Source organism: Passer montanus, unplaced genomic scaffold (assembly GCF_014805655.1).
Source record: "Passer montanus isolate IOZ18808 unplaced genomic scaffold, ASM1480565v1 scaffold18, whole genome shotgun sequence".
NCBI lineage: Eukaryota > Metazoa > Chordata > Aves > Passeriformes > Passeridae > Passer > Passer montanus.
Window position 1 is genome coordinate 407,852 of NW_024365381.1, and position 27,289 is coordinate 435,140.

At 36.4% G+C, this 27,289-nt stretch overlaps 1 protein-coding gene across 8 annotated transcripts in view; it reads right to left on the reverse strand.

Annotated features, from left to right (window-relative positions):
* Positions 1-27,289, reverse strand: part of NPAS3 (neuronal PAS domain protein 3) — a 594,914-nt gene that overhangs the window by 178,341 nt on the left and 389,284 nt on the right. For all 8 annotated transcript variants that reach the window (XM_039705452.1, XM_039705451.1, XM_039705456.1 and 5 more), the window contains one exon: positions 1,079-1,168. In XM_039705452.1, coding sequence (XP_039561386.1) covers positions 1,079-1,168 — 90 coding nt within the window. The remainder of the gene's footprint in view (positions 1-1,078; positions 1,169-27,289) is intronic.

A 27,289-nucleotide genomic window follows, 5' to 3' on the forward strand; every position in this document is an offset into this window, starting at 1 on the left:
TGAGCTAGAAACAGCTCTTGTTTCCATTTCTATCATTGTGTTTGCCAAAGCCAGCACAAAATAACAATTACTGAACTTATAACAGCCAATTGCTTGCGTGTTCTTTGAGAATTTAATGAGCCCCTATTCATATTCTCACCTGATAATATTTCAAATCAGTGTTTTTTTGGTCACTAAATATTAATATTTCCCATTTAATTGTTGGTGGGGTCCAGCAAAAACTGACAGTGAGTAGGCTATACAAATAGTTGCTTCCTCATAGCTGCGTGGGTCCCAATTTAAAGTAGCTGAAATAAGTATTATTTCAGGTTTTTTTTCCTCCTCAGGTTGACTGCAGTAGAAGTAGGTGGTCCCTCCCTGAAAATCATCATGCAAAATATTTCTGCTTCATTTCTAAGTGAAAGCAGAACGAAGCTATTCTGGCTAAGCATTTCTGAATGCTGCAGAATCAGGAATAAACATTAACAACTAACTTTTGCCCCACTTCTGTCCTGCCTTTTAATCTTTGAAAACCAGTTGTCAGCAATTAAAGAAAAAAAATCTCAAACCAAAACCCCCCAAATTATTATATTTTATAAATTCATCTTTTCATATTAGTGAGCATTGGTGAAAGCATCAAAATGTGTCCTTGTTGGAACCCTCCCTGCAAGACATTTTAATGGCCTCTTTCAGCATTTCTTGACTCCAAATGACTCCCTGTCATCGTGTCAGCTCCCTGGATAATGCAGGGTACTCCATAAACATCCAGTAATAGGACACAAGGGAAGTACTATTAGAATGTCCCTTTCCTATCAGGTATAGAGGTTTAAAGTTCAAAAAAACTGAGAAAAGAAACTTCATTTGTTCTCAATAAATTAATAATGATCCTTTGTGGCAAAAAGTTTTCTTACACATCTCAACATTCAATACAATAGACACATTTTTCAGTTGTGTCTCAGGATGAACAGGATGCAACTTTAAACAGCTAATTCAATAATCCATGGAAAACACAGAAGCCAAATTATTATTTCCTTAATAATAATAAACAGAAGAACGCATCATACACACTTATATTCTAGAATTAAAAGCATGTACTTACTTGGGACAGGCCTAAATAGATGGAGACAGTTTCTGAAATGTACAAAAATTTTCCTTCTTGATTTAGTGCAAATACAAATCCATCCAGGGACTACAGAATAAGAAGAAAAAAAAAGTGAACAGATTAATAAAGAATTACAAATTACAAATAGAAATAGATTCAAACAAAGGCTTCACAGAATAAACTGAGGAAAATATTCTGACTTTTGTGAGAGTGGTTTTAATTTGAATCTTTAAGACAATTCCTTTCTGTTCTGTCTACATACTAATAAACATCATATGAGTCTATTACTAAGTCTGATAAGTATATTATTAAGTTATTTTTCTCCCATGCTTATATCTGCCATATACAGTATAAAATTTATATTGTTTGCTTGATAGAAGAAACATTAAAAAATTAAATGTTCGTTATTTTTCATGGAGAAACAAATACGGGAAACAAATAACCTTCCAATTGAGCAGTGCATATAAAAAATCACCCCCCATTGCTCAGAATCAAAGCAGAGAATTTCCATTTCCAAAAATTCAAAAGGAGAAAATAAAATCCTGCCATCACTCAAATCGCTGTGGACCTCAATAATTTGTAAATTAATTGAGGATTACATACACATGCACGCACATACACTCATATACGCACACACCATTTTCCTTTTGTGAGACAACAAAGCCAATCTGCAGATTACTGTCAAATATGTTTACAGCTTAGGTCTCTAGAAATGCTATGAATTTCGTCTGTTTGGTGTAAAAGTCTAGATCAGATTTTTCTTTGATAGGTTCAAGTCTTTGGATGTGGTTTGCAACTTCAAAAACCAAAATACAATTACAGCGATTAATGCATACCTTTTGAAACATGAGTGCAGTTATTAAACAGAGGCCTATATTCTAAACTGACACAGAGTAAATCACTGCACCTCCAGAAGGGAGTATACCTCTATAAATAGAAGCAAATCTTCACTAGGAAGAAACTACCTTCATACACCATCCATGTCTTTACCTCTCTGTCTTTTATGAGGATGATTTTTGGCAAACAATCATAGACTATTGCAAAAGTAAAATCACAAAATTCCAGAAATTAGAAATGCTGAAACAGCTCCAAAAGTATGAAACAGCTCAAATGTTGGGAGGAACAAGGAAAAATCCCAAAAATCCCATCTCAAATATCCCCTTGTGATAAATGAACGTGTAAAAGAAATATTCACTGTAGCATTTGAGAGATTAGCCCAGTTTTGGAAGGAAAAAGCACATAAATTTGACGGAGATACATGATGACAAAATCATATAATCACTCCTTTGCACATACACAACCATGATTTCTGAGGGATTTAAATACTTTTATTCTTCTGCTTCTTGACTATTTTCTAACAGGCTGCTAGTCAAAAGCTGTCTTTGTCAAAAGTTCACCCCTCTCTGATGTAGTAGGTGGTGGAATTGGTGCAAAATCTGAGTTTTCTAAAAATAATAGACCGTATATTGGAAAACAAACTCTTACTAAAGACACGGCATTAAAAAATACTCTAATTTATATTTATGAATTAATAAAAATGTAAATCTGCATAGATCTCCTTCATGTAAAAACATTTATATTATGCAAGTAATTTATGACCTCTTATAAATCATCATCATTTCTTTCTCAAATTATTAACATCACTTGCTTGAATTTTTAACATCAATAACAGGTGGAAAATTTGGAACAGTTCAAACTTAGATCAATGCCAGGACAATCAAAACCTTTGCACATCTGATCTCTCTCACTACGTACAATCTCTTACTCAGAAAAGTAACTCTTTAAAGGTCTTAGTTAAAGTATTCCTGATTCTCTGTCCTGAGTTCCTTTGAGGAAGCTGGTTTAACCCTCTGTTGAGCTCAGAACCACAGCACTGTCTTCCTGGCTACCTACACAGAATTCCATTCTCCACCAACAAGAAGAAATTGTCCCACTGACTCAGACTAAAGGCCTATGTGCAGCAGGCAGTTTCCCTGGGTGTGACAGTATGTACAGAGATGATTCAGAACAATGGAATATCCATACTGGCAATGACAAGTCTACCAGAGGTTTCTTGCTAACCCATTCTTAGTAGTTGGCATGACTGTGATTTCTTCCTTTTTTGAGGAAAGATGTTTCATAGGTTATTTGTGTATCATATAAAAACAACTTCCCTCTTAGTTTTTTATGAAGCTTTTTGTGGGGCCCCTTTGCTCTGTTACTCAAGAGAATGACGTACAGTTTAAGCACATTTATGATCTCGTCTGCTTAGCACACTGCATTAGTGTGTAATTATCTGACATATCTGGGCAAAGTTTTTAAAGAGACAGAAAAAATAATTCTCTGAGTCACTGATGTCTTTTCTGAATCTTTTATGCACATCATCTTATTTAGGAATTCAGGCTTAATGAAACACAAGTTTAAAGAAAGCTTTGAGTATCGATTAGGTATAAATTTTTCACTCTGTAGTTTTGAAATTGTCTGAAACCAGTTTTGCTGGGAAAAATATAAACAAACTATCTCTAGCGGACATAGCTGTTCATGTTCAAAGAAGTTTCAGCCTCCATGGATAAAGTTTGTAAGTCATCAGCAACTGGAAGGGTGTTGAAGTGAGAAATGTTAGCCTTCTTAAGCAATTGCTACTTTTCCTTGCCATTAATTGTGAGTCTCTCCTTTCCTTTAAATAGTTTTACTTTATTAGCTTTACTTGTTTAGTCTTTTTTTCCTCTTTCTTTCTGAAGAATATTACTTACCCCCAAGTTTTACAAGGGAGGTAACTGAGGAGGCAGCACCAAAGGACTGGCAGGGCCAATACAGCACACCAACACCTTTGGATATGATTAGCCACTTTCTGTGACATAAAATTTGTTCATTAAGCCAGCTGAGACTAATGAGTCATAGTCATTCTTTCTCAATTTCTTTTTCCACCTCTCTGGAGCTATGCTTATGTGCAACTACTGACCAAATTCAGCATTTTGTTCGATAGAACAAAATGAGGAAGTTTATTGAATTGTATTTTGAAAGAGCCACTGATTAACAGCAAATGGACACCTAATTCCTTTCATGCCCCAAATACAAAGACCTTAAAACAAAAGCTCCAAGTACTAAGCTCAAGTTCTAATACCTAAGAAAAATGACAATAAAAATAGGAGGAGAAATAGGCATCTTCCAATGCAAGGCAGTTCCTCCCACCAGTATGAAAGGGCTGAGACAGACCACTTTTGTGACAATGTTGTTGTTCCTTTTACAGGTCAAACAGTAGTTCTGAAGGACTGCCTCATTCGTTATTCATAGGTATTATTTATGAATATTTATTATTTAAGTAATGCGTGTTGAAATTTTTCAATTTTTCATAAAGCGTACGTCCTTTGTGCATGCCAAGAGAGCAGCAGACTTCAGAGAAGGTGCAAGACAACATAACACAGATTATGTTATATACTGGAGAAGAGTATGTGAGACCACTGGATACTACATATTCACAAACAATTTTGTTTTAATGAGAAATATCTGGAAGTATTATTCATGTTACTTATGTATAACTAAGAACAAAATAAATAAGAGACGGGTAGTGGATTGAGTCAGCTTTCAAATATCTCTTTTGAAAGGAGGACCACAGTGCTTTCCAGCCAGAATTTCTGAGCAGTTTCAATGTAGTTCACAGGTAGAAGGATTTCTGTTCTGGACATTCCAGAGTTAACTATAATATAAAAATAGGGTCTGAAAAGGTAACTGGGTTTTTGCAATGTCCTATTTTCATCGAAGGAGAGACCATGAATAGAAGGAAAATTTTCTCGACTTAATTTCTCTTTTTTATTTTTTAAAGAAAATGAAGTTGACTGTCATAAACATACTTCTATCTCATCTAGTGTGGCAGCTGAGAAAGGGTCAGGGTGACCCCAAATGCCAATTTTGAGCACAATCCAATTTAAGGTAGACTGGCAACTTCTTGTTTAAAACTACACTTACTGGCTTTATGCAAAATGTGATTAAAGCTGAAGCTCTCTATTACTTTTGATTTCAGAAAACCATTATGTATTATGCTGTTTCAATCACCACAGGCTACTTTTTAATTTATTTTTTTTTTAACTGCCCCACTGTTTTCAACAGGCGCCAATTAAGATTCTGGGGTCAAAGGGTTAATTACATCTTCTTACCCACTATGTAGAATTTTCTGATTATTAACCAAGGTTGGATTAAGATGAAAAAGAACCGACACAAATGTTAATGCTTGCCCCTCCTCAAGAAGATTTATCATAATACCATGCTGAAATCTATATGCTCTCTTCAAAGCTGTTAAAGAATGAAATCTTGAAGGGAACACTAAAATAAATGCTTTAAAGACATGCAAGTATCTGATTTATTGAACCGGTTTTCTTTTTCCTGAAAACTGTTCTAAATTAGCCAGGCAGGACTGATACAAATTTTTCTTTGTCACATACGAGGAAGTCAATGTGGTAGACATGAAGGAAGTGAGACTCAGATTTAAAAGTCACTAGCTACAGCACCCCAGAACAATAATGCAAATTATTATAATTTATATCCTCTGACATCAGAATAATACAAAAATGTAAAGCACAGGTTTTTAACCCAAAATACTCACTGCCTTTTATAGTATTTGAAGCATAGTGAGGTTATTTCCTTTCAGGATATGAAACCTAGTGCACCACTTTGACCGAATATGCACTTATGTATAATGCATCATAGTAAATGGATTTATATTTGTCAGAGGAATTTTGTCCCAGCCATTTTTGCATATTCCCACTACAGGCAAATTTAATTCACTGGAGTCTTACTACGGTGTCCTTCTGGAGAATATCCTCATATTTCACACTATCCATGAAGTCCCTAATTCTTTCTAGTGTATTCCAATGCTTCAAAAAACCCTGTTACCCTGACCTAAACTCCAGTTAGAGTGAAGAATTACCAGTAGGCTAGGTTATTTTAATGACAGATTATTTTAAACTAAGCCTTCACCATCTGTTCCACCCCCTAATTATGAATGCAAAAAGGACATATTTCACAATTACATCAGTAAAAAGTAAGATATACATGATTTAAATGCATGCATGTGTTCTTTGTCCAATGCAGCATGCATCTGTGATGCTTTTCTCATTCAGGCTCTGAGGAGGAGTTAGGGGCTGGAGAAGGGAATATTACCCCTGATAAAACAGACTAACTGATATACTAAACTTTTTCCTGGAAAACAGATCATCCTAATTAGAATTTTTCATTCTTATAACATAGAGATATTATAACTGGACCTGAGCATTTATTTAAGGACAAAGCCTGTCACCAATTAGACATACAAAATTTGATAACTGCAAAAATATTTCACCCTTTTTGAAAGAGAGGAAGCACTGGATGCAACTGACATTTATGAAAGAACATAGGCCCTCTGTTATAATGTACATACAGTTGCATTATTTATTTATCGATTGAGTCACAACATGGCTTAAAAAATATGACTTACTAAAGAAAGAAACAAAAAAGCAAGTTTCACTTCAATAAGGCAACCATTTGTGGAGGGAGGGTTAAAATTAAATAAAAGGCATAAATGATGGCTAACAGAAATCTGGTCTCAGTATCCATCTTCTGTGCTCTCATTATTAAGATATCAGAGCAATATCCTCCAGCAACCTCAACAAACATGCAAAAGCATAACTACTTAGGTGGAAAATCTGACCTTGGGCTTTCACAATTAAGTACTATGAGACAACTGGAGTATTGTCCTGGGGAATAGGATTTTACTTGGGATACATTTGATACACATGAATAAAAATGAGCAACTGAAGTTTGATCATCTAATGACTTACACAAATCTCTAAAAGCTTTATTTGGCCTCTTCCATCTTTTTAATCCCTTGCAAACAAACAAACAAACCAACCCCAAATAAACAAAACAAAAGCCTAAATAAAAAAAAAATTAAATAGACATAGGAATTATTTCAGCCTTCCTTGGGCTACAAGCTTTTTGCCACTGAGCAAAAATCCCAACATAAAACACATAGAAATCCCAGTTTTCAACTCTCATACTGCTGCCATTTTTTCAATCACAGTCCACCATAACACTTATATGGCTACATGACCATAGACTCCTTGTGAATTAATGACACATACTTGGCAACAAGGCAGCATGCATTTGGCACCAAAACAACTACAGTAAAAGAGATGAGGTAAGGGGACAAACTCAAAGGATGTGGTTAGCACGGACTTTGATGCCAGCTTCCTAATTTGTCATTTTCGTGCTCTTTGCTCGTGTGGTCAGGATGCAATTTATGACAACAAGGGAGTGCCAAAAAATAAATTTGTCAATAATAAGGAGGTCTGCTTTACAGCTCAAAGCCAAGAAATGAAGGAGGAGGAGTAAACTTTACTGATTCCCTTGATGCGTCTTTCGCAGACTTACAGAATAATTATGTTTATGCATCCAAACCAGCAAAAACTTGCAGTGGCAGTTTTACTACTTGATTATGAAAAAAACATATGTTATTCCAGAACAGAATGATTGCAAAAGTAGGAAGTGTAGAAGACAAAAGTTTAGAGGCAAGAAAAATATTTAAAGGTGGCACTCGAGATCTTAAGATGTATTCCCTGGACTGTTCGCTGATAATATATTGACAAATATCAGAGGTAAGTTTGAGAATCACAGCAAGATTACAGATTTCTAAGTGATGGATATTAAAAAAAAAATAATCTGAGATTAAGAGTTTGACAATTTTTTGAGTACAAAACCAATAAATGACTTCTAGGAATCTCTACCCCATATACAGAAATATTATTTTTTCTAGAAGGCCATTCTATATTGCTGCATTGTCTCAAACCACCCTGTGAAGTCATGTATTAAAGTACTGAACTTTTATCTTTATGATTTCTGATAAGTTCCTAACCTTCCATTATTTAGGATTCCTAGAGGTCCTAGTGCTGGTTCCAGACCCTTTGGGCATGAGATTGTGATGTTAATAACTGCATGCTACATAATGCAATCAGGTTTATTTATTTAGGGTGAGACTTGTCATACGGAGATTACATTATGTATCTCTTCCCTTGAGAAAGTGATCAGTTTGGGTCAGGATTAAGTGTACATCTGTGGACTGCCTTTGTCTTGAACACTGTGTATTCATAAGTGGTTCCTGCCCTTTGGTGGTACAAATATTACAATCAGCTATGTATTTCTGCACTGAGAGGTGCTGCCCTGAGTAAAATACTTGACAAAGTATGCACCTGCATAAAATTTACTAAATAAGTGCCAAAAGTGAAAAAGTAAGGTGATGCAGCAGCAGGAGCTAAGATACACAGAGCTGGCAGAATGAGGGCTTGAGTCCCCCGACCTGCACCTCAGACCACACAGCAAGAGATTGTGGGAACCTGATCTGACTGAAACACTGGGCAAGTGGAAGCAAAACTAATTGTGGGAACAATAAGCATTCTTGTGAATGTTATTGTTTCCCAAGCTGCAAATTTGAAGCCCTTTTATGCTACATATAAATATTTCAGTTTCTGTAAGCTCAGTTCAAATTGATCTTATATTCGTTGTGAATTTGCATGTTTGGTTAGCTTTTCTGTCAATCTACACAACCTGACACTATGTGAAAGCAAACAGATAAAGGTAGCTAAATATCAGTTGTCCAAAAACCTAGGTGAATAAACTAAAAGGAAGAATTTTTTATAGAGAGTTAATTTCACTCTTAAAATATTATCTGTGTACTCAAGAGGTACTCAGATGCTGCAGTGATTGATCCTGACAATTGGCTTGCTAGAATTCGACCTCTACCCCAGACCTGAATATGTGTTCTCACTTGCCTCACACAATTTCATGCATATGAAGCAGAGAGGCTGTGTTCAAGGAAGAACAGGATGAGGGGCTTGTGTTTACCATATTTAATCTATTAGATGGCAATACATACAACCAAAATAGATTTGAATGAGAAATTGAGTTGAGTTGACTAGCATATCGTTCTGATTTATGCTCTTCTTGAAAGAAGAACATATTGAGAATTCTTTCCAGACAATGGAATACAGATATAATAAGAACACAGAACATTAAGAATAAATCCATAGTCTACCCAACACAGTGCTGTTTCTAACTGTAACCCTTTAAGATACATGGAAAAAAATAATCAAAAACTCATGTTCTTATCTTCAGCCTCTTATTCCATATTATAAGGCAAAGAAGACAGAATCTGGTCCTAATCTGCTAAGAGTTCCTCCAGCTGTCATTAATCCTTGAACTAATGCAGGAGATCCTTTAGCTATACCCATTCTTCCTCCACCTATGGGAGTGTGGAGCAGTTCCACACACATTCCCTCTGAAGTCTTCCAGGATGCATAGACAGCTGGGCTAAATTAAAACAGCCATTCACTTTTCCACTAAAAACCAGTACACAGAAGCCTGCAGAATTGTTACTGCCTTTTGAATCCCTAATCTTGTGACTTGAATCCTCGAATCTGGACTGACACAAATCAGAACATGCTAGTTACTAGAAGATGGGTTTATTGAGACATGGAAAAAAAAAGGGAGAGGAAAAAAGCCCACAAAACTATAACCCCCTTAGGTTTGTATTTTGAAGTGATGCTTGCAACTCTGAAGATTGTTTAATCTACTCTGCATGTCTTTCTCTACTTACCCCACTAACAGCATTCAAATACATAGTTAGTTTTTTTCCAAATTTAACAGAGGTCTTAGAGAAATTCCTGCAGGTTTAGAGAAAATTGATTTAAAATTGAGATGAGACCTCTGAGACCCTTTGCAGCAGTAAAAGCTGGACTATGAGTTTCTATTATACATCATGGAACAGAGACCTTTCAAATGTCCTGACCACTGAAAAATACTCAGGTTACACTGTCTGAAGGCACAAAAATCAGTACAAGACAGGATGCAAATCCATACAAAACTATGCTGTGCTATTCTGGTTCTCACAGAAGCTTAGATTTCCATTCACTTAGCTGTGCAAGGAACACAGGAACACTGAAACTACATGGGACAAACAAATTTCCAAAACAAATTGGATATTTCATAAATAATAAAAATATTTCAAAATCTTCCCCTAAAATAATTATCCACAACATCAACATTCTTCACAGTAAAGCTGGTATCTTTATGCTGGGTTGCAATACTTTGTACAAGGGTTTTGAGCTTACAGTACTTCAGTCCAGAAGTACATTTCACACAAAAGTGGGAAATGCACATTTATGTGAAATCAATTATTGTGAGGGAACTGGAGGTCTGGTCCTGAATGAATGTGAGGAAATCAACTCAGTTTGCCACTACAAAACACTATTGCTTTGTTGACCTTCCACTTCTGTTTCACAGCTGGAATATGAGACCAGGTGAGAAGACAGTATGTAGGTTTGCCTTCAACAGGTCTCTAATCTCACCCTAGGCTATGAAGAAATACTGTGTTTCTCCCTCCCTCCCTCCCTCCCTCCCTCTTTTTTTTTCCCAAGCTCACCTCTAATGCCTGTGTCAAAACACTATTGCTTTGTTGACCTTCCACTTCTGTTTCACAGCTGGAATATGAGACCAGGTGAGAAGACAGTATGTAGGTTTGCCTTCAACAGGTCTCTAATCTCACCCTAGGCTATGAAGAAATACTGTGTTTCTCTCTCCCTCCCTCCTTTTTTTTTTTCCCGAGCTCACCTCTAATGCCTGTGCTGATAAAGATAAGTATGGATTTTGCTGTTTACCAGCTCATTGCATAAATTCAAGCATATCAACAGCACAGAGCAGCTCTTCCAATGAAAAAGGTTTATATTCTTTGTAAAATACAAGCTAATATATTACAGTGGCACCTCTGACTGCTGTGATAATTAAGGGTCTGTTTGTATTTCCATAATAAAATCCTATTCTCTAGCGTGGGGACTGGTAAGTGAGTTATGATTTGTCCAGAAGCCAGAAACACAAGGTTTCAACTAATAATATCTTTTTTCCTTTTAGAGACAGGAAATGTTCATCTGTATTTTTACACAGGGTTTTAGTGTGCAGCCAAATTATTATGCTATTCCCTTAAGGGGTGCCCTGGATCAGCTGCAGCAGCTGCAGCATAAAGTATCAGTAACCTGCTCATCAAAGGGTGCTCAAGACTTCCTTAAAAGTGCGGAGTACAGTAGCTGTTGTTGTGCCAATAATCCACAACACTGCATTATCTAAAGAGCCCTGAATAAGTCTTGACATCACCAGTCCTAACGCTATTTAGTGCACCTGTCAAAAATCTATATGCTGTATTGTGTGTCCCAAGTAGGTACTGACATGATTGCTCTCCTCTGTTACTATCTGATTCACTCCAATTCTGGTAAGAGACCTGAAGCTTAGTCTCTCTCTAGTATGACTGTGGTAAAAAGTGCCTCCATAAATAAAAGTGATGAAAGTAAACTCCTCCTCTTGCCAAATCAAATGTTAGCACCATTTTCCTGTTATTCAGAATCACCCAGAGAAAACCAAGGAAACACTTCTAAATTCTTATTATGATGCTTTATACATAGAGTGTTTAAAATGTGAGTGTAGCATCCCAGCTTTTTTGCTTTCACTGTGATGTTTTTCTTCTTTCTGCTGTCATACATTTCAAGATTAGCATTGTTGGAATTAAATTCTCCCTCAGAAGTTTCCTGCACCATTTACCAATTCTGCAATGAAGACACCCACTGATATCACAAACTAGTATTAAAATTACTAAAGAAATATCATATAACACAACAAAGTTCCATATATTTGCAGTTGTCTCCTGTCTTCAGAGCTGTCTACTTTTAGACCTTAAGCAATAACATACATGTTCTTCACCTTTTCTCCATTTTTTTCCCTTTCTTTAAATCACTGAAAAACTACATTGAGCCAAAATCAAATAGAAGCATAGAGTGGTTTGGGCTGGAAGGGACCTTTAAAGGCCATCTCTCCAGCCTCCCTGAAATGAACAGGGACATCAAATAGATCAGGTTGCTCAAATCCCTGTCCAACGTGACTTTGAATGTTTCCAGGGGTGGGACATTCATAACTTCTCTGGGCAACCTGTGCCAGTGTTTCATTACCCTCATCATAAAAAATTTCTTCCTCATATCTACTCTGAATCTACCCTATTTTAATTTAAAACTATTACCCCTATTCCTGTCAAACTGCACTGCCAGTGTCTTTTATGCTGCCATGTGAATGTCTTTGCAGTTCAGATTTTGTTCCATTGCCATGCCCAAATGAACATGCTGCCTGCCACACCACACAGAAGTGGTATAGATAGACTTCTGCATGTAAATTTGCCATTTTAATTGGCAGAAACCCCTCCAACTTAAAACAAATAAATTTAAGTGGTCATGCTTTAATGAGTTCCGACATATATCTGAATTTCTTCAATCTGTTTTCAGTCACTATAGTGAAAAAGAAATGGTATTTTATAAGTCATTCCCCGACTCTGGTTTCAAACCAGATGGGAAAGAGCAGAAGCACACACACACAAGATAACTGCAACAGAAATATAACCAAATGTTTTCCACATCTGAGAAGATTGTTTGAGTTCTGACTAGGGTTTAAAATCTAAACAGTTTTTTCAGCCTAGTTACAGTCCTTAGCAGGATTACGATTCAGCTTGAGGAGATTTCCTGGCATACTTAAGTCTGGGTTTATTTCTAAATTAAAATTTTAATGGAAAATAAAATAAACACACTAGAGTGCTTAGAAATTCAGAACACTTTTTGACCCCTACAAGATGGACATTAATGGCATATGAAACTTTAAATCATCCTTGTTTCAAACTGCAATATATCTTGCAATATATTTATACCTAAACCTTGCTGGAATCAAGCTCTCCCTCACAGGCTTCCTATGCCATTTCCCAATCCTTCAATGAAGTTGCTATGCCACCCACTGATATCAAAAACTAGTAAGACAATTAATAAAAAAATCATATAATACAATAAATGTAGAGCTAGAATTTCCAGTAGGGAATTAACAAGGAAAGAAAAAAATCTGTCAAAATCAGTTTTGGAAAGCAAACAGAAAGTATGTACATACAACAACTATTTCAAATTAGTGTCCCAAATTTACATATCAGATTCTACCTACAGCCAACTCCTAAAAAAATCTCTTAATGAGTAATCTCACTCTGTTGACAGGAAAACCTAATTCACTGCAGAATTAGTGTTTCCAAAACCACTCTTTAATGGCAATCTGAAACCAAACCAAACCAAACCTAAAGTCTTGAAGAATTTGCAATATATTGCCTTTATTCCAAATAAAAGAGGATTCCATTAACTTTTAAATACATTCAATAAGATGTGCAGATAACTGTAAGTCTACAGGCTTTGAAGATAAAATAGATTAGACAAAAAACCCTGAGTGTAGTTTAAAATATGTGGATGGCAAATCCATTGCACACAGATTGGAAAGCATTTCTGTTAATCTGTAAAGGTAAAATGAAAGATTTTTGTTATTTTTAAAACAGAAATTTAAGCTGTATAAACATTGTAAAATTAGATTTGCAAAGCCACAGAAAAGAATTTAAATGCACAGAATAAAAAGAAATCCCAGAATTTAGGGTGAAACTTTATCATGCAAAGGGAATTTGCCAGAGACTAACTACTGATACAAAGTACAGACATACCAGATTTGAAGCAAAGCTGCACAAATCTATCAATATTTTGTGTCTCATATATGAACTTGTACTACTGTCTCTGACCTACAATAATTACAGTCTACAGATAATAAGTGATTAATTCCAAAAATCACGATTATCCAACTCCTTAAAAGCTCTTTCTTATCACTCACTGAAATGTTATGCTTCGATACAAATGATATCATAAACTGCTGTTGCAAATACTACAGCTTCAAATCACATTTATTATTTGCAAATGCTTGTTGAACACAGCAGGTGGCAAAATGATTTAACATCATGAACAAATACATATGGTTGCTTGAGCCCCAGTTTTAGAGTAGATAAACCTATTTTCTGGTCCTACATTTAACGGACTAGAAACAAGGAATATGCAGCTAAACCATTGTACGTATTTCGGCAACTCACTACTTCAAATGAACTTTTCCATATGAACTATTGTGCTTGAAACAACTTAAAAACAAATCATAGATCTCACATATTCAATGACTGGCTCATCTGCAATATTTCCTCTTACAGTTTTCAGGGAGGATTATGCATTATGGAAAAGAAAATGCAAAGGTAAAAGCAAGTGTTATGTAGTCTAAAATCAATAGACAGAGAGAGGACATTAACCAAGAGGCTAATAAAAAGATGCTGCCCTAGACAGTACCATAAAGAGCCCTGATATATTTTTCTCTTCAAAAATACTATTCCTTATGCCAATTTTCCCTTAGCACTGCAGTAGTTTCTCTGTGTATATACACATCATCTTATTTTTTTGTCTTGTTCCAATTTTATGTTTGCATTTTATTTTCTCATTTCCTTCCTGCTACTCCCCTGTTTCTCTTTACTGGCTTGATGTTTACACAGACCTTTACTAGAATTGCAGGGTTTGGAGAGATCCCATTTTTCTTCTTTGTTGTAATGCCCACAGTTTTCTTCCCAGAGAAAAGATAAGTTTACCCAGAAAATAAAAAGCTAATACAACCTTTTGCTCATCAACAAAGTATGTCTTGCTGCAGCCAGGAATAAGTTAATAAAACAAGGAAAAAGCTTAGTGGCTTAAAGAAAAAAAAAAAAGCACACCTCCTTGGGGTTATGAACGAACAATGTTGTTTTTTCTTCCCAGCGTGCAAGGATTTAATTAAGTGATAACAGTCACCTTGGGGTGGCTGCACAAGGCAATAATATCTAGGTGAAGAAAAATGCTGAAGAGAGTTGAGTACAGTCAATTTATCTTCAGAGAAGGCAATAAATGAACAAAGCATAGGTATTTGGCTGATTGTTTTGGAATGTTTCCATTACTGATAAACATCAAAATAAAAGGACAAAGATTTGGTATTTTCAGTATCTGAAATGCATTAAATACAGAAAGAAACGAAGGAATAAATCACTGTGAGGTCATATCCTAGAGTTCTAATTGCAAATGGTTTGGTAATTATTCAAGCTAAACATAGAACAAGGGAATTTTAATGTTGACACAAAGGATAGAAATACAGCTGAGATGTGTATTTATAGCAAACACAAAACACTGTATGAATTTCACTCTGGAGAAAAAAATGGTAAGTGTAGATGGAATGAAGTGATATATATTACACAAATATATGCAACTTTGCAGCCAGCAACCCAAATTCAAGGATTTAAAAATATGTTTGTGGGAGCTCGTCAGGAAACAAACAGCAAGCTCAATTATCTGTAAGCCTATGTTCTGCCACCCCCATATGCAGAGAAAGGGATGTGTGAAAAAGAGCAACATGAAACAGAGAAGAAAGACTACCAGAGAGAAACATTCTCCTTTACCACAAAGCTGTTAGCAATTTGTTTTACATTACTTGCAACATAGGGTTTGAAAGGAATACATGGGCTGTCCTTAGGGAGTGTGATTTGTTCAAAGGAGTCTGAAAGCTATGTAACCAGTATTTCCAGTAACAGTACTGAGTCTTCCAAAACTCAGCACAACTCTTAATACAGCTACAATAGTTCTTAGGCAGCAGCATATCTGGCCAAACAGGCACAAATCACACTAATATGTATATGGGAGAAACAGAACAAACACGCCAATAATCTTGGGAATTCATCACATTCCTTTATCCCTCTCAAACTGGAAAATCTCATATTCTCTTCAGTTTTGATCCTTTTCCTGAATCTGTCTTCAGCAATGAGGGAATTGATAGTTATTTCCTTGAGTTTACAACCAGTTTAAATACTCCTCACCCACGTACGTCTGCATGGAGAGGATGAAATCTACAGACAATTGTTTTTTAACTATGTGGGCAGATGCTCTTTCAAAGAGAAGAAAAGTCAATAATGAATGGCTTACACAGCGTCCTGAGGAAAAAACCATGAGATATGCATGTGTTTGTGAGACAATGTGAGAGCAGGACAGAGTCTGAAGGAAAAATATCAATTTCTGAATAAAAAACATAAAACATTTTCAACACGAACATAAACCTTAGAACAAATTTCACTAAGTTGTGTCATTATGACTTCTAGGTATGTTCAGCTAAAGTATTTAAATAAACACTGCTTATCAGGACCCATGTTTTTAAGGTCCTGTACGTAAGACCTACATTAACAGCTGGTCCCACAGCAGTTACTTTCCATTTAAAAGCAATATGTTCTATAAAACACTTTATGAACTACATACATGCATACGTTTCTCAAGTGTAGGAAGCCAAAGGTTTATCACTATTGCCCTTGGTAACATCACACATTTATCCCAGTTAAAACTACAAATTTATAGATTCTTGCCAAGACACAAGGGAAAAACTTGCATAATACAGAGACCAAGGTTCCTCTTTCCAGTTATAATGGATGTTCTGCACAGTCCCAGAGAAGGGTCAAACAGGTTTTTGAACACCAGGTTTTAGAACTAGAAATATGGACTAAAAACCTGACTTCCCTGAATAAAACGTGTTCAGCAAATGCTTCCATTTATGATGTGGCATTAGCTACATGATCAGAGTGCAGGTCTTAGAATAAAATATCCATCTCGTGCATGAGATTACAAATACAAACTGAGTGCTCTACACATTTAGCTATTTTCTTTTTTCCTCTTTTTTTTCTATTTTTTTTTAATGATTATTGGAAATTAATAAGATCTTATAATGTGAAACTTTGAGAGGTTTGTTCAACTATTACTTCAGCATCTCCTCCACTAATTCAGAATATTCACCTGTTTTGAGGTACTGATCAAGCTGAGCCAGATCAAGATCACATCTCTGGGTCCTCCTTCCTGCTTTCAGAATACAGTGCACTTCTCATGAATACAGAGGGTTAAAACCTTGGAGTCAATTCCAGCATGTGTTGGAAGGACATGAATTTGATGGATTTGAGGGATGGACAGAAGGAAGATTTGAAGGTCTAACGAAAATACTAGAAAAAACCTAATGATAGGGAGTAAATCTCACAAGGGCAGGAACAAGCTAAAGCTCACTTGTAGTTAGAGAAAACATAACGGAAAATGAGAAAATATAATTACTATAAAGGACAGAATGAGGAAAAAAGGGGAATAGAACAACAGGCATTGAAAAGAGAAAAGAAGGACCAAAAATCTGCAAGAGAAAGTGAGTTTAAGGGAAGATTGAAGAAAAAGAGGAAGACAACTACTAAGTTGCACTTCTAGTAAATAATTTCACAGAATAAATGCCAACCCGTTGCAGACTTTTGTGTGATTATAAAGCTATGGCATCCAGAAATTATTTGGTACTTCAAAAAGCCCACAGATAATATCATCTCCAGAGCAGCTTACATGGCCAGTGCACAAGTCAGGACAAATAGAGATTTGGCAAGGTTTGAACTGAAGCATATATAAGGAAGGACAATTTATTTTCTTCTGAAGCATCTTTCCCAAACTTTTAACGTTACTTACCTATTCTTGCCACGGATACCTTTTATTCCTTGCTTACAAAGATTGATACTGTGTCTAAAAGTGTGTGCGAAAAACGGCAGACTTCACAAAATGGTAAATTTTTCCACATCTTCTTGAACATACCTGTGCAACATTTAATTCTTTCTCTTAGAAATTGCTTCAGACTTTCTGCAGCAATTTAGAAAAACTGCTCAAACTGTTTAGCTGTGTGAACCTGTTCAGTTGGCAGTCAAAGGCACAGCCTTGAAAAAATGGTTGTATGCAAATCAAGAGGAAAATTCTTACAGTACTCTGCTCTTACAGTGGTCAGCACTGGACAGCTCTCAGCAGAATACAAAGTCATTCAGCATGAAAATCTGCTGTCACAGAACAAACCCTTTCCCCTTACAAATATCTCAAGAAATACTACTAAAGGAAACACTTAGAAGTAATAAAAAAGAAAGGAAAAAAAAGTTGTTGTCTTGGGTAAGACAAATGCTTTCCCATTTATGTTAATATCAGTCTAAGAAATTTAGCACATGATGATGTATATATATGTGTGTGTGTGTGTGTGTGTGTGTGTATATATCACCAATATGAAAATTTATTGGAGTGTCAACTTCAGCTGAAGACATTCAAATATCCTACTAACTTCTCCATACCGTCATTGTTTATTCTTAATGATGCAGTATCTGAAAAGCCAGTGTCAGAGCATCTTGAGTGTATATTGTCATTTAATTCTATATTTAACCAATCAGCCAAACATCTTATATCTAATTTAGAACTTTCAAAATTTATATCAGTATACCTTTTATTTTTCTTCTAGAAATCTGTTTATTGTAAAAAAAAGTTTAAGCTTGCCTCTACCCACATATTTCTCTGTGTGGGATCTAGATCTGTAAAGATCCACAGACCTGTCCACTAGTGCAAAACAAACATTCCAGTAACTGTATTCATACAGTCCATTTTTTGTACATATCCAGTATGTAATATTTATTATTTTTTATTAAAGTGAGCTTTACACTCTATCTTAGTAAGAAACTTAGTGCATATAAACTGTGGAAATTTATCACAACTAAAATCTTGATTATTAATAAACATTATTTCAGACTGTTAGATAAGTATATAAACATTCTATAGAAATAAACAGATGCAGGACTACTTGCTTTACTCAGTTACTCCCATGGATGTTCAGGAGGACATTACACAAAATTAGTTAACCAGGGCAAAACTGATGCAATTTGAAAAGGATTTATTATTGAGGAGCTCTATTGCCTTTTGACATTGCTGCACAATTTGTTAGAAAATGTTTTCCTGGGTAAAATGATGAAGGTTACATTTCCCTAAAATGGATTCAGCCTGCTCACCTAGCTTATCGTAAGTATTCAATGGGAACAGTAGATGTCAATCTGCTAATATAACAAAATAAATATGATGGAATTTTGGAGAGACGTCTGGTAATTGCACATAAGATGCATGTGCTATTGAGTATCTGATAACACTAGTGAGAAACTTGAGGAATATTTTTTTTCCAAGCAATCAGGTTGTATCAATTACCAGGAAATAATCCTCAACTAATGCTGAGAATGAGCCACAAGGAAGATTTTCCTTTTCATCATCTTACTATGTTGGTGTAGTTTGGTAGTATCTTCCCAAACTACAAAGATTAACTAAAAAAATATTGACCAATATAGAAGAAAATTAATTTTGGAACATATTACTACAAAGTATAACTTTCTGGAATATATTACTGCAAAGTACAACATTGAGTAAAAGTATGTGTTTTTAATAATTTTTTTCTTCGCAAACAACCCCATGCAATGCTACAGACTTGGTGATGGGTGGCTGAAGAGTGGCCAAGCAGAAAAGGACCTGGGAGTGCTGGTCAACAGCCAGCTGGACACACACCAGAAGGCTGCTCAGGTGGCCAAGAGAGCCAATGGCATCTTGGTTTGTATCAAAACCAGTGTGGCCAGCAGGACCAGGTGTGGTGGTTTGAGCCTGGCTGGAGGTCAGACACCCACCAATGCTGTTCTGTCACTTCCCTCCTCTTCCCTTCCCTCTTTCTCCTCCCTCCCTGGACAGGGAAGAGAAAATATAACAAAGGGCTTATGAGTTGGGATAAGGGCAGGGAGATGTCATTCACCAACTACCATCACAGGCAAAACAGGGAAATTAAATGAATTATTACAAATCAAAATGAGAACAGGATAATGAGAAGTAGGACACTTCCTCCCATCCCTCCCTTCTTCCTGGGCTTAACTTTATTCCTGATTCTCTACCTACTTGCTCCCGGTGGTGCAGGGACTCAAAGAATGGGGAGTATGGTCAGTTCATCACATTGTTTCTGCCATTGCCTTCTCCTCAGGAAGAAGAATCCTTTCCCTGCTCCAGCATGGGGTCCATCACACAGGAGACAAGCCTCCACAAACTTCTTCAATAATGAGACCTTCCCATGTGCTGCAGTTCTTCGCAAACTGCTCAAGCATGGTACCCTTTTCACACAGGTCTTTAGGTCCCTGTCAAGAACCTGCTCCATTTTGGGCTTCCCACAAGGACAGAACCTTCTTTCAGGCATCCATCTTCTCTGGCACGCGGCTACTCCAGGGGCTGCAGGTGGGTCTCTGCTGCACCATGGCTTTCTGGAGAAAAGGAAGCTCATGGGGGCCCTTTATTGCTCTCCACAAATACCTGAAAGGAGGCTGCAGCCAGGTGGGGGTCAGGCTCATCTCCCAGGCAAATGGCAACAGGGCAAGAGGAAAGGGCCTCAAGATGTTCCAGAGGAGGTTCATGTCAGACATCAGGAAAATTTTTTCACTGAAAGGGTAATTAAGCATTGGAATAGGCTGCCCAGGGGAGTGATGGGAGTCACCATCCTTAGAAGTGTTCAATTTCCAGGGATGTTGAAATGACTGGACATGGCATTTAGTGCCATGATTTAGTTGATATGGTGGCGTTTTCACCAATCAAAGGCTGGATTAAATAGATCCTGGCAGTGTTTGCCAAACTTAATTATTCTATTTTTTTAATCTTAGAAATTTTACATTTTTTAATTTATGGAGTAGAATACATTGCATTATACAGGCAAGATTTTAGACTTGTAATTTCTTTGGTATCAGCTGCAGGCTGAATTTCTGGGAAAAATCAGTCCAATTAGTTTCATTATTCTCAAGAGTGTGGTAGGGAGACGGAATAATTCCAATACTAAAAAAAAAAAATAAAAAAAAATCTATGATCTTTCTTTTAAACTGTTCTGTTCGAATCTGCTCTCATTTTACCAATTTCTGATGTCTTGAGTAAAACTCCAGTTTACAAGTCTTGTAGAATTTCTAGCTAACAACAACAACGATAAAAAAATATCTTAATGATTCCATTTAAACACACAGAACTACTGCTAGAGACTGCTGGCATATGACCAGATCTTGCATGTTCACCTCTAATTTTCACTAGGTCAGTGGTATGTCTCCATCAGAACTAACACCTGGCACTTGCCTCAACATGCCTTCCAGTGATCTGGGAAGAAGAACCTGTCATGTCTAAGTAGGACAGATGCATGAATCAGGTTCTGTGTAAGAGAAACAGAATGATGCAAAGAACTGCAGAGGACTGGGCAGGGAATGGAGTCCCTTGACTAATGGAAAGACACCCTAAGAATAAGTATACAAATGACTCTAGGATTAATTAATCTAGGAGCCAAAAAGATTTGGGCTTCTTTCATAATCTGAGAAAAGAGCTTCAAATCACCTGGTCCATATTTAGAGGGTTCTGAATCTTTTATATAACCCAACATGACAAGAAAGGAGTTAAGCAAGTGGAGCTAGATCTGTTAAGTACCTAGGATGCAGGTAGAAGACCAGGGCTGGTAAAAAGAATGGAAATGGAGTTTGTGAGAAATGCTGACCGGCTGAACAAGCAAGTGTGAGGCACTGGGAATATGAATATTGGAAATGGGAGAGAAGACTAGAAGAGATAGGCTAGATTGTTTAGGCACCATGAAATAGAACTGAGACATATTTTCCCACTATAGCAGATTTCTTTCCAAAAATTGGAATGGCTCCCACAAATTCCAGTTGAAACCGTTCTCGATATCAGCAAAGCTAGGAAGCATATTGGCAAATGTTAGCACCATAAAATATTCTAAGCCATAAGGGACCCATAAGGATCATTGTGTCTAACTCCTGATTACACACAGGGTAACCTGGAAGTTAAACCGTATATCTACAAGAGTTGATGAAACATTTGAACACCAACAAGCTTGGTCATTACCACTTCCCTGGGGATCTTGTTCCAGTGATTGGCCACTCTGTCTGTGAATTTTTCCCTAATATCCAGGCTTCTCATGCTAGACCACATAGAAAATTATAATTTATTTAATTACCCTGCTCAAATGGCAAAAATACATGTAATTATCCTAAAACTACACAACTTCCAATAAACTATGTTGGCTTCAGCAAGACTTGCTGACTTTTCCATTTTTATTAGTAGATCATAAGAAATTACATCCAGAACAACACAAAAAGAAAAGCATTAAGACTGTAAAGTTGAGGGCTGCAAAGTAAAAAAGCATTCCACTGGAGCTCCTGCCTCATTTATTGCATGTAATAGATAAAGCTGCTTTAATGAAGAGCTATTTGGTATTTTGTTTTCTTCTCAGTCTTCAGTGTGTGGCCCTAGGCCTTATTTACTGCATTCTATGCAAACCATTCTCTGAAGACAGAATTGCAAGCTTCCATGTGGGTTTTTCCATGATGCTCATCACTACATCATCTGAGTGCTTCATAGACATTAATTTATTTTTCAAAATTACCTTGTAAACCTGTAGAGTAAGAGAGAAGATGTAGCCCCTAACAGTGCCCACATCATTATTGTCACTGATCGATGCTGAACACAACAATTATCTTCACTAGATAAGGATCCTAATTTCGCAAGTATTAATTGGATATCCGACAAAAGGAAATACAAACCAGGGTATATAAGACTGAAGGACAGGCTAAAGTTCTGTACCAACAAAACTATTAGATGGCCAAAAGTCCAACAACAGTAAAAATACCTTAAAGGTATTTTAAGGGTAAATATACACCCATGTTTTTTTTAATTCCAGCTGCCTGATATCAGGCAAATAAGGCTGTTCCCATTAACTGGGGGCAACATCAGAAAAACTTAAGTTCTACAACATCAGTGCTGTAGATTAGTGAGATTTAAATCTTTTAAATCTTTTCTCTTAAGCAACTGGGTGATGCTCTGGAGAAGTTTTGCATGAATTCTAACCTGTCAGCCGTCTTCATGAAAGGAGTGAGACATTCCTGACTGCAGAACTGGAAAATGTTCCAGCTATACCAACCTACGTTCATCTGCAAAAAGCAAATATGCATGTATGTGTGTGTTTGTGAAAATTACAGAGTCAAGAGGGAGCAAGTTCCTCACCATTGGGAATAAAGAGTAAAACTATAACTTACTTGCCAAAGTAATATGTGAGTGACGATGGATTCCCTACATGGCAAATGGTGTCACAGCCTGAATACCTGAAAGGATGAGGGTCAAACAGGAGGTCCCAGATGCCAGTCCACACTATTAAGGGATTTAAAAGCAGCAGGGACCAGTTAAAATCAGTCTCCCACCTTTAGGAATCAAATGCAGCTAAATGGATAGTGGGCTTAATACTATGTTAACTTCAGAGAACTTCAGAGAAAACATGCTGCTAAATACTATATAAACTTATAGAATCTGACTAGGAACACTGAACACCCAACTCCACAGAACCCAGCTCCAAGAACTACTGCTTGTGTGACTACTTTAGGGCAATAAATAAGAAAACAACAGCACTAGTTATGCACTGATTGAGAACTAGTGAATTGAAGCTTTATGTAGTAGGCGGTGATAAAAATTTTCTTTTTCTCATGTTATCTATTAATATTTGTAACTCTAAGCAGTCACCAGGAGCTTGCTAGAGGTTTTCAGAGCTATCCCCAAGTACACTCCAGCCTTATCTTCACATTTCTTGTCCTAGTCATACCAAGAGGCAGAATACTGAACAGTGTAAATACTGATGCCAACAAACTTGATATAATCTGAAATACATTTCATTTTTTACAGAAGCCTAGATAACATATTCTTCTCAGTAGACACAGGTATATTTCTACAGAAGCTGGACAAAATTTTGATAGTGCCTTAAATAATAGCCCTTTGCTATTTGCAACATTCACTTTTCTTCTGGTAAACTGTGAGAACAGAGATATTCAGCCACAGAGTTCAACTGTCCAACAGCTTCTTTATTTGGAGCTACACATTTATACATAGTGAATTTGAAGGAGTGAAAGCCCTTGCAGGAAAGGCAATTTTTGTAAGCAACGTTCACATCACATCTGGGGTTTATTAAGGATAACCTCTGAATATAAGGACTTAGAGGAAAAATTAGCAATGGATAGAGTAACTTAGATCTACCTAATCTGACATTTCCTGCACTTCCTGTAAAGTATTTACTACAGCCTATTCGGTGGACAAAACGCCAGACTAACTGGACAGCAGGTCTGACTCAAAATAGCAACAGATATTGCTATTGTATACATACTATACACAAGGAAAAAAAAACCAAAGAAACAACACATTACAGAAACAGCAAAGGTATCAAAAATCAGAATCTACTGAAAACATGACAACAACAAAAGACTTGTACTTTAAGAGTGTGCAGACCTTGTGCTGGCTTGATGCAGAGGGGTGAATTTCACCCTTAGATGGTTGGCCTTCTCACTACAAGAGTTTCCAATAGAAAAGATAAATGCTAAAGAGAAGACAGAAGAAAAAAACTTACTGTTCTCTAACTTGTAACTCATTTGCTTCCTCACTTTTATATATACTCATAATACAGATATATATATAGAATAAAAAGAGAGAAATCAAAGTATGCTCACTCATAAAGACTTGCTGTCTTTGACAGATTAAAAAAATCTTCAAGGCACTGCTTCTGCATTCAAAGAACTAACATTGTGCAAATTACTGGGAAGAAAGGATAACTAAACTCATCTAGCAGCTCAGTTTAAAGATGTCATGCTGCTTTATCCCTATCATTAAGAGACTTATTTTAGTGTCTTTAACTATTAAGCTTTAACTTTTTTCAGCATCCTCACGCTGCCCCTTGACTCATAGACAGATTTACCTATGTTATTTTGAGGGGTTATTGCTTCTTCAACTGACTGCCTGGAGGGTTTCCAATATTCTGCAGTAAACTGTTGCTAGATTTTCCATTATCACTAATCAGCAAGATAGATGCAGTCAGAAGGACAGAACATTTCTGTGGTTAAAGCTATTTCTTTTCAAAAAACTAGGGGAGTGTTTGCTATTCAAATCTTCTGTTGGCCCTGCAGTGTCAGCATTAATTTACTGGGATTATTACCATGTGCAAAATAATGTTTTGGCCTGGATAAACTTAATTGGTGCTTTTCTTTTCTTTTAGGTTCCTTTAAGAGAAGAAATTTTGAACATGTAAAACTGACTGGTTTTAAAACTGTCTATTATAAATTTTAAGCAATGGAAGGGAAATGAAAGGACAGGGACAGGAGAAACACTTTCATCCTGAGTAGTGACAATACAATTAAAGCACATTCACAACTGTTCTTTACCCTAGCTCTATTATTATTTTTGTACTTCTTCACTTAACGACATTCTTTAAAAATAGATCTGTTACTCTAAATATCTTGGTCCTGCCATCTATTCTAATTCTGCCTTTTAGGTTCCCCTTTTTTTGTACCTCTGATACCATGTGCTAATAAGGAGAAGAATGTAATAAATGAGGTCAGAAGTTCTTCTGCATGAGAGAGATTTCAAAGCACTGACAAAGACAATTAAAAAATTATAGGAGACCTAATTTAATAATCAAAATCTCTTCAACATTTAGCAATTAATGGCACAGTTTACATGCTGCCTGCAGCCAACCCATGCTCTTGAAGTCCACTGTGTCACAACTTGGCTCAGAAATCCATTGTGTCCTACTGGAAACAGTAGCTCTTTCAATTTATAAAGATGAAAGAAACCCACTATAATTTTGACATCTTTTGCTATTTCCTTGTTGAAATGTTTATTAATGAAGAAGAAAAATTGAATGAAAGGAAAAAGAAGATACAGTCCTTCTCTTCTCACTTTCACATTTACTTTGTTCCCATACTTACAGCTGGCCTTGGCATCTGCAAACAGTGCTTAGGGACAAGTACTTTACATCTTCCACCCAGATATTTTTGTAAAGAACATGGAATGAAAAAATATGCAAACTTCCTATAAACCTGCACTCACCCTATAAACATGCAGCAGTGATCCCACAGTCTAGTATTCAGCTCTCCAAATGCAATCACAACAGTATAGGTACTGGTAAAACGCTGGTTCTAGGTATTGTGGAAATAAAAATGCCTCTTCCCACACAAGCTCTTCCAGTGCTGCTGGCAGAGATAAGCAAATAAAAGACTGAAGAAGGGTGTCATGGGAATGCTGGAAATTGTCTTTATAAGTGTCATCTCTGAAGTGGCATAAATGTTACACCTTTTGGGGGAACAGGTTGTTTTTAACCCTTAGGTCTGCTGGGTGGTACCTGAAATAATTAAACCTGACATTTCTAGGGTTAAAACGTCAAGAAGGAGAAAGAGCTGAAAAAGGAAATTCCCCAGTTTCTTAGTAATGAAAAGCTGAGGGTATACCTTCTGTGGTTGTCTGTGAGATGCTTTCACATCCGTGTGTCAAGGGTTTTTCAAATTGACAACTTGCAAATTTGAAATACAAAAATGCCCAAAGCGATATTTTAGTGGCTCAGGGAAACTCTTGTACGGGAAAAAGAATTCTTAAGTGAAACGTCTCTGGAAATCACACAGGGCCTGACCACGATACTCTAATTATGCTAATTGCTTCAATGCCCTTGCTTTATTTATGCTGAGCAGCTAAGATAAATAAAGGAAAATTGCTTTGGATCTAACTGTATTCATATCAGAATGCAAACTAGCCTGTGTTTGTTATGTGATTGCTGATCTGTTTACACTAAATTCTGCAGGTAATTGCAGTTTTGATTGCACATTTATTTCTAGCTGCACAGGTCCCAGGACTAGGTCTGTCTGTTTTTATAATTAAACCGTTTTGTAATATCTAAGCTCACTAAAGAGCAAAATGATGCTTTAAGAATTTACATATTTTATGCATTAAAGATAATACTTAGGTACTCAGTGACAGAGAGGAAAAATTCTGTTTATTGCATAAAAATGGACAGCATGTTCTGGATTTGAGGAAATTTGAGACATCTGTTCTGAAGCCTGTTCACTGAGTGGGACAGATGTCCTCCGCATCCCCGTAATCTGTTACACAACACCTACTTTTTGAACTTTCAGTTGTGACTTTCATAGGAGTAAAACATGTTAACAGAACAAGGCTGGGGTTCGGTGATTAACCACAGACCTTATGTAAGAGTCAGCACCTGATAGAAGTTTTAGAAATGGAAATCTCCCTGGGAAGAATTGGAAGCAAATAAGATGTTAATGTGTCTTTAGCTCAGGTTCTCATGACAAATTGCAAATATTGGTATAGTCTTTCAAGAGTTCTCAAAAAGAAAATAATATTATTCCCATTTTGCAAAGCGTAGAAAGTGTAGAGAGGTGTAGAAATTTGACTTGCCCATAGGCCACACAAGAAATTTGTGTCAAAGATAGGTATGAAAAGGATTGCCTAAATCCATATCTTTTGCTTCAAGCACAAAATTGTTATTATTACTTATACATCACTATAAATGTGTATGGCATATTGCAGACAGATAAAGTGACAGGTACTGCAGAGTTGACAC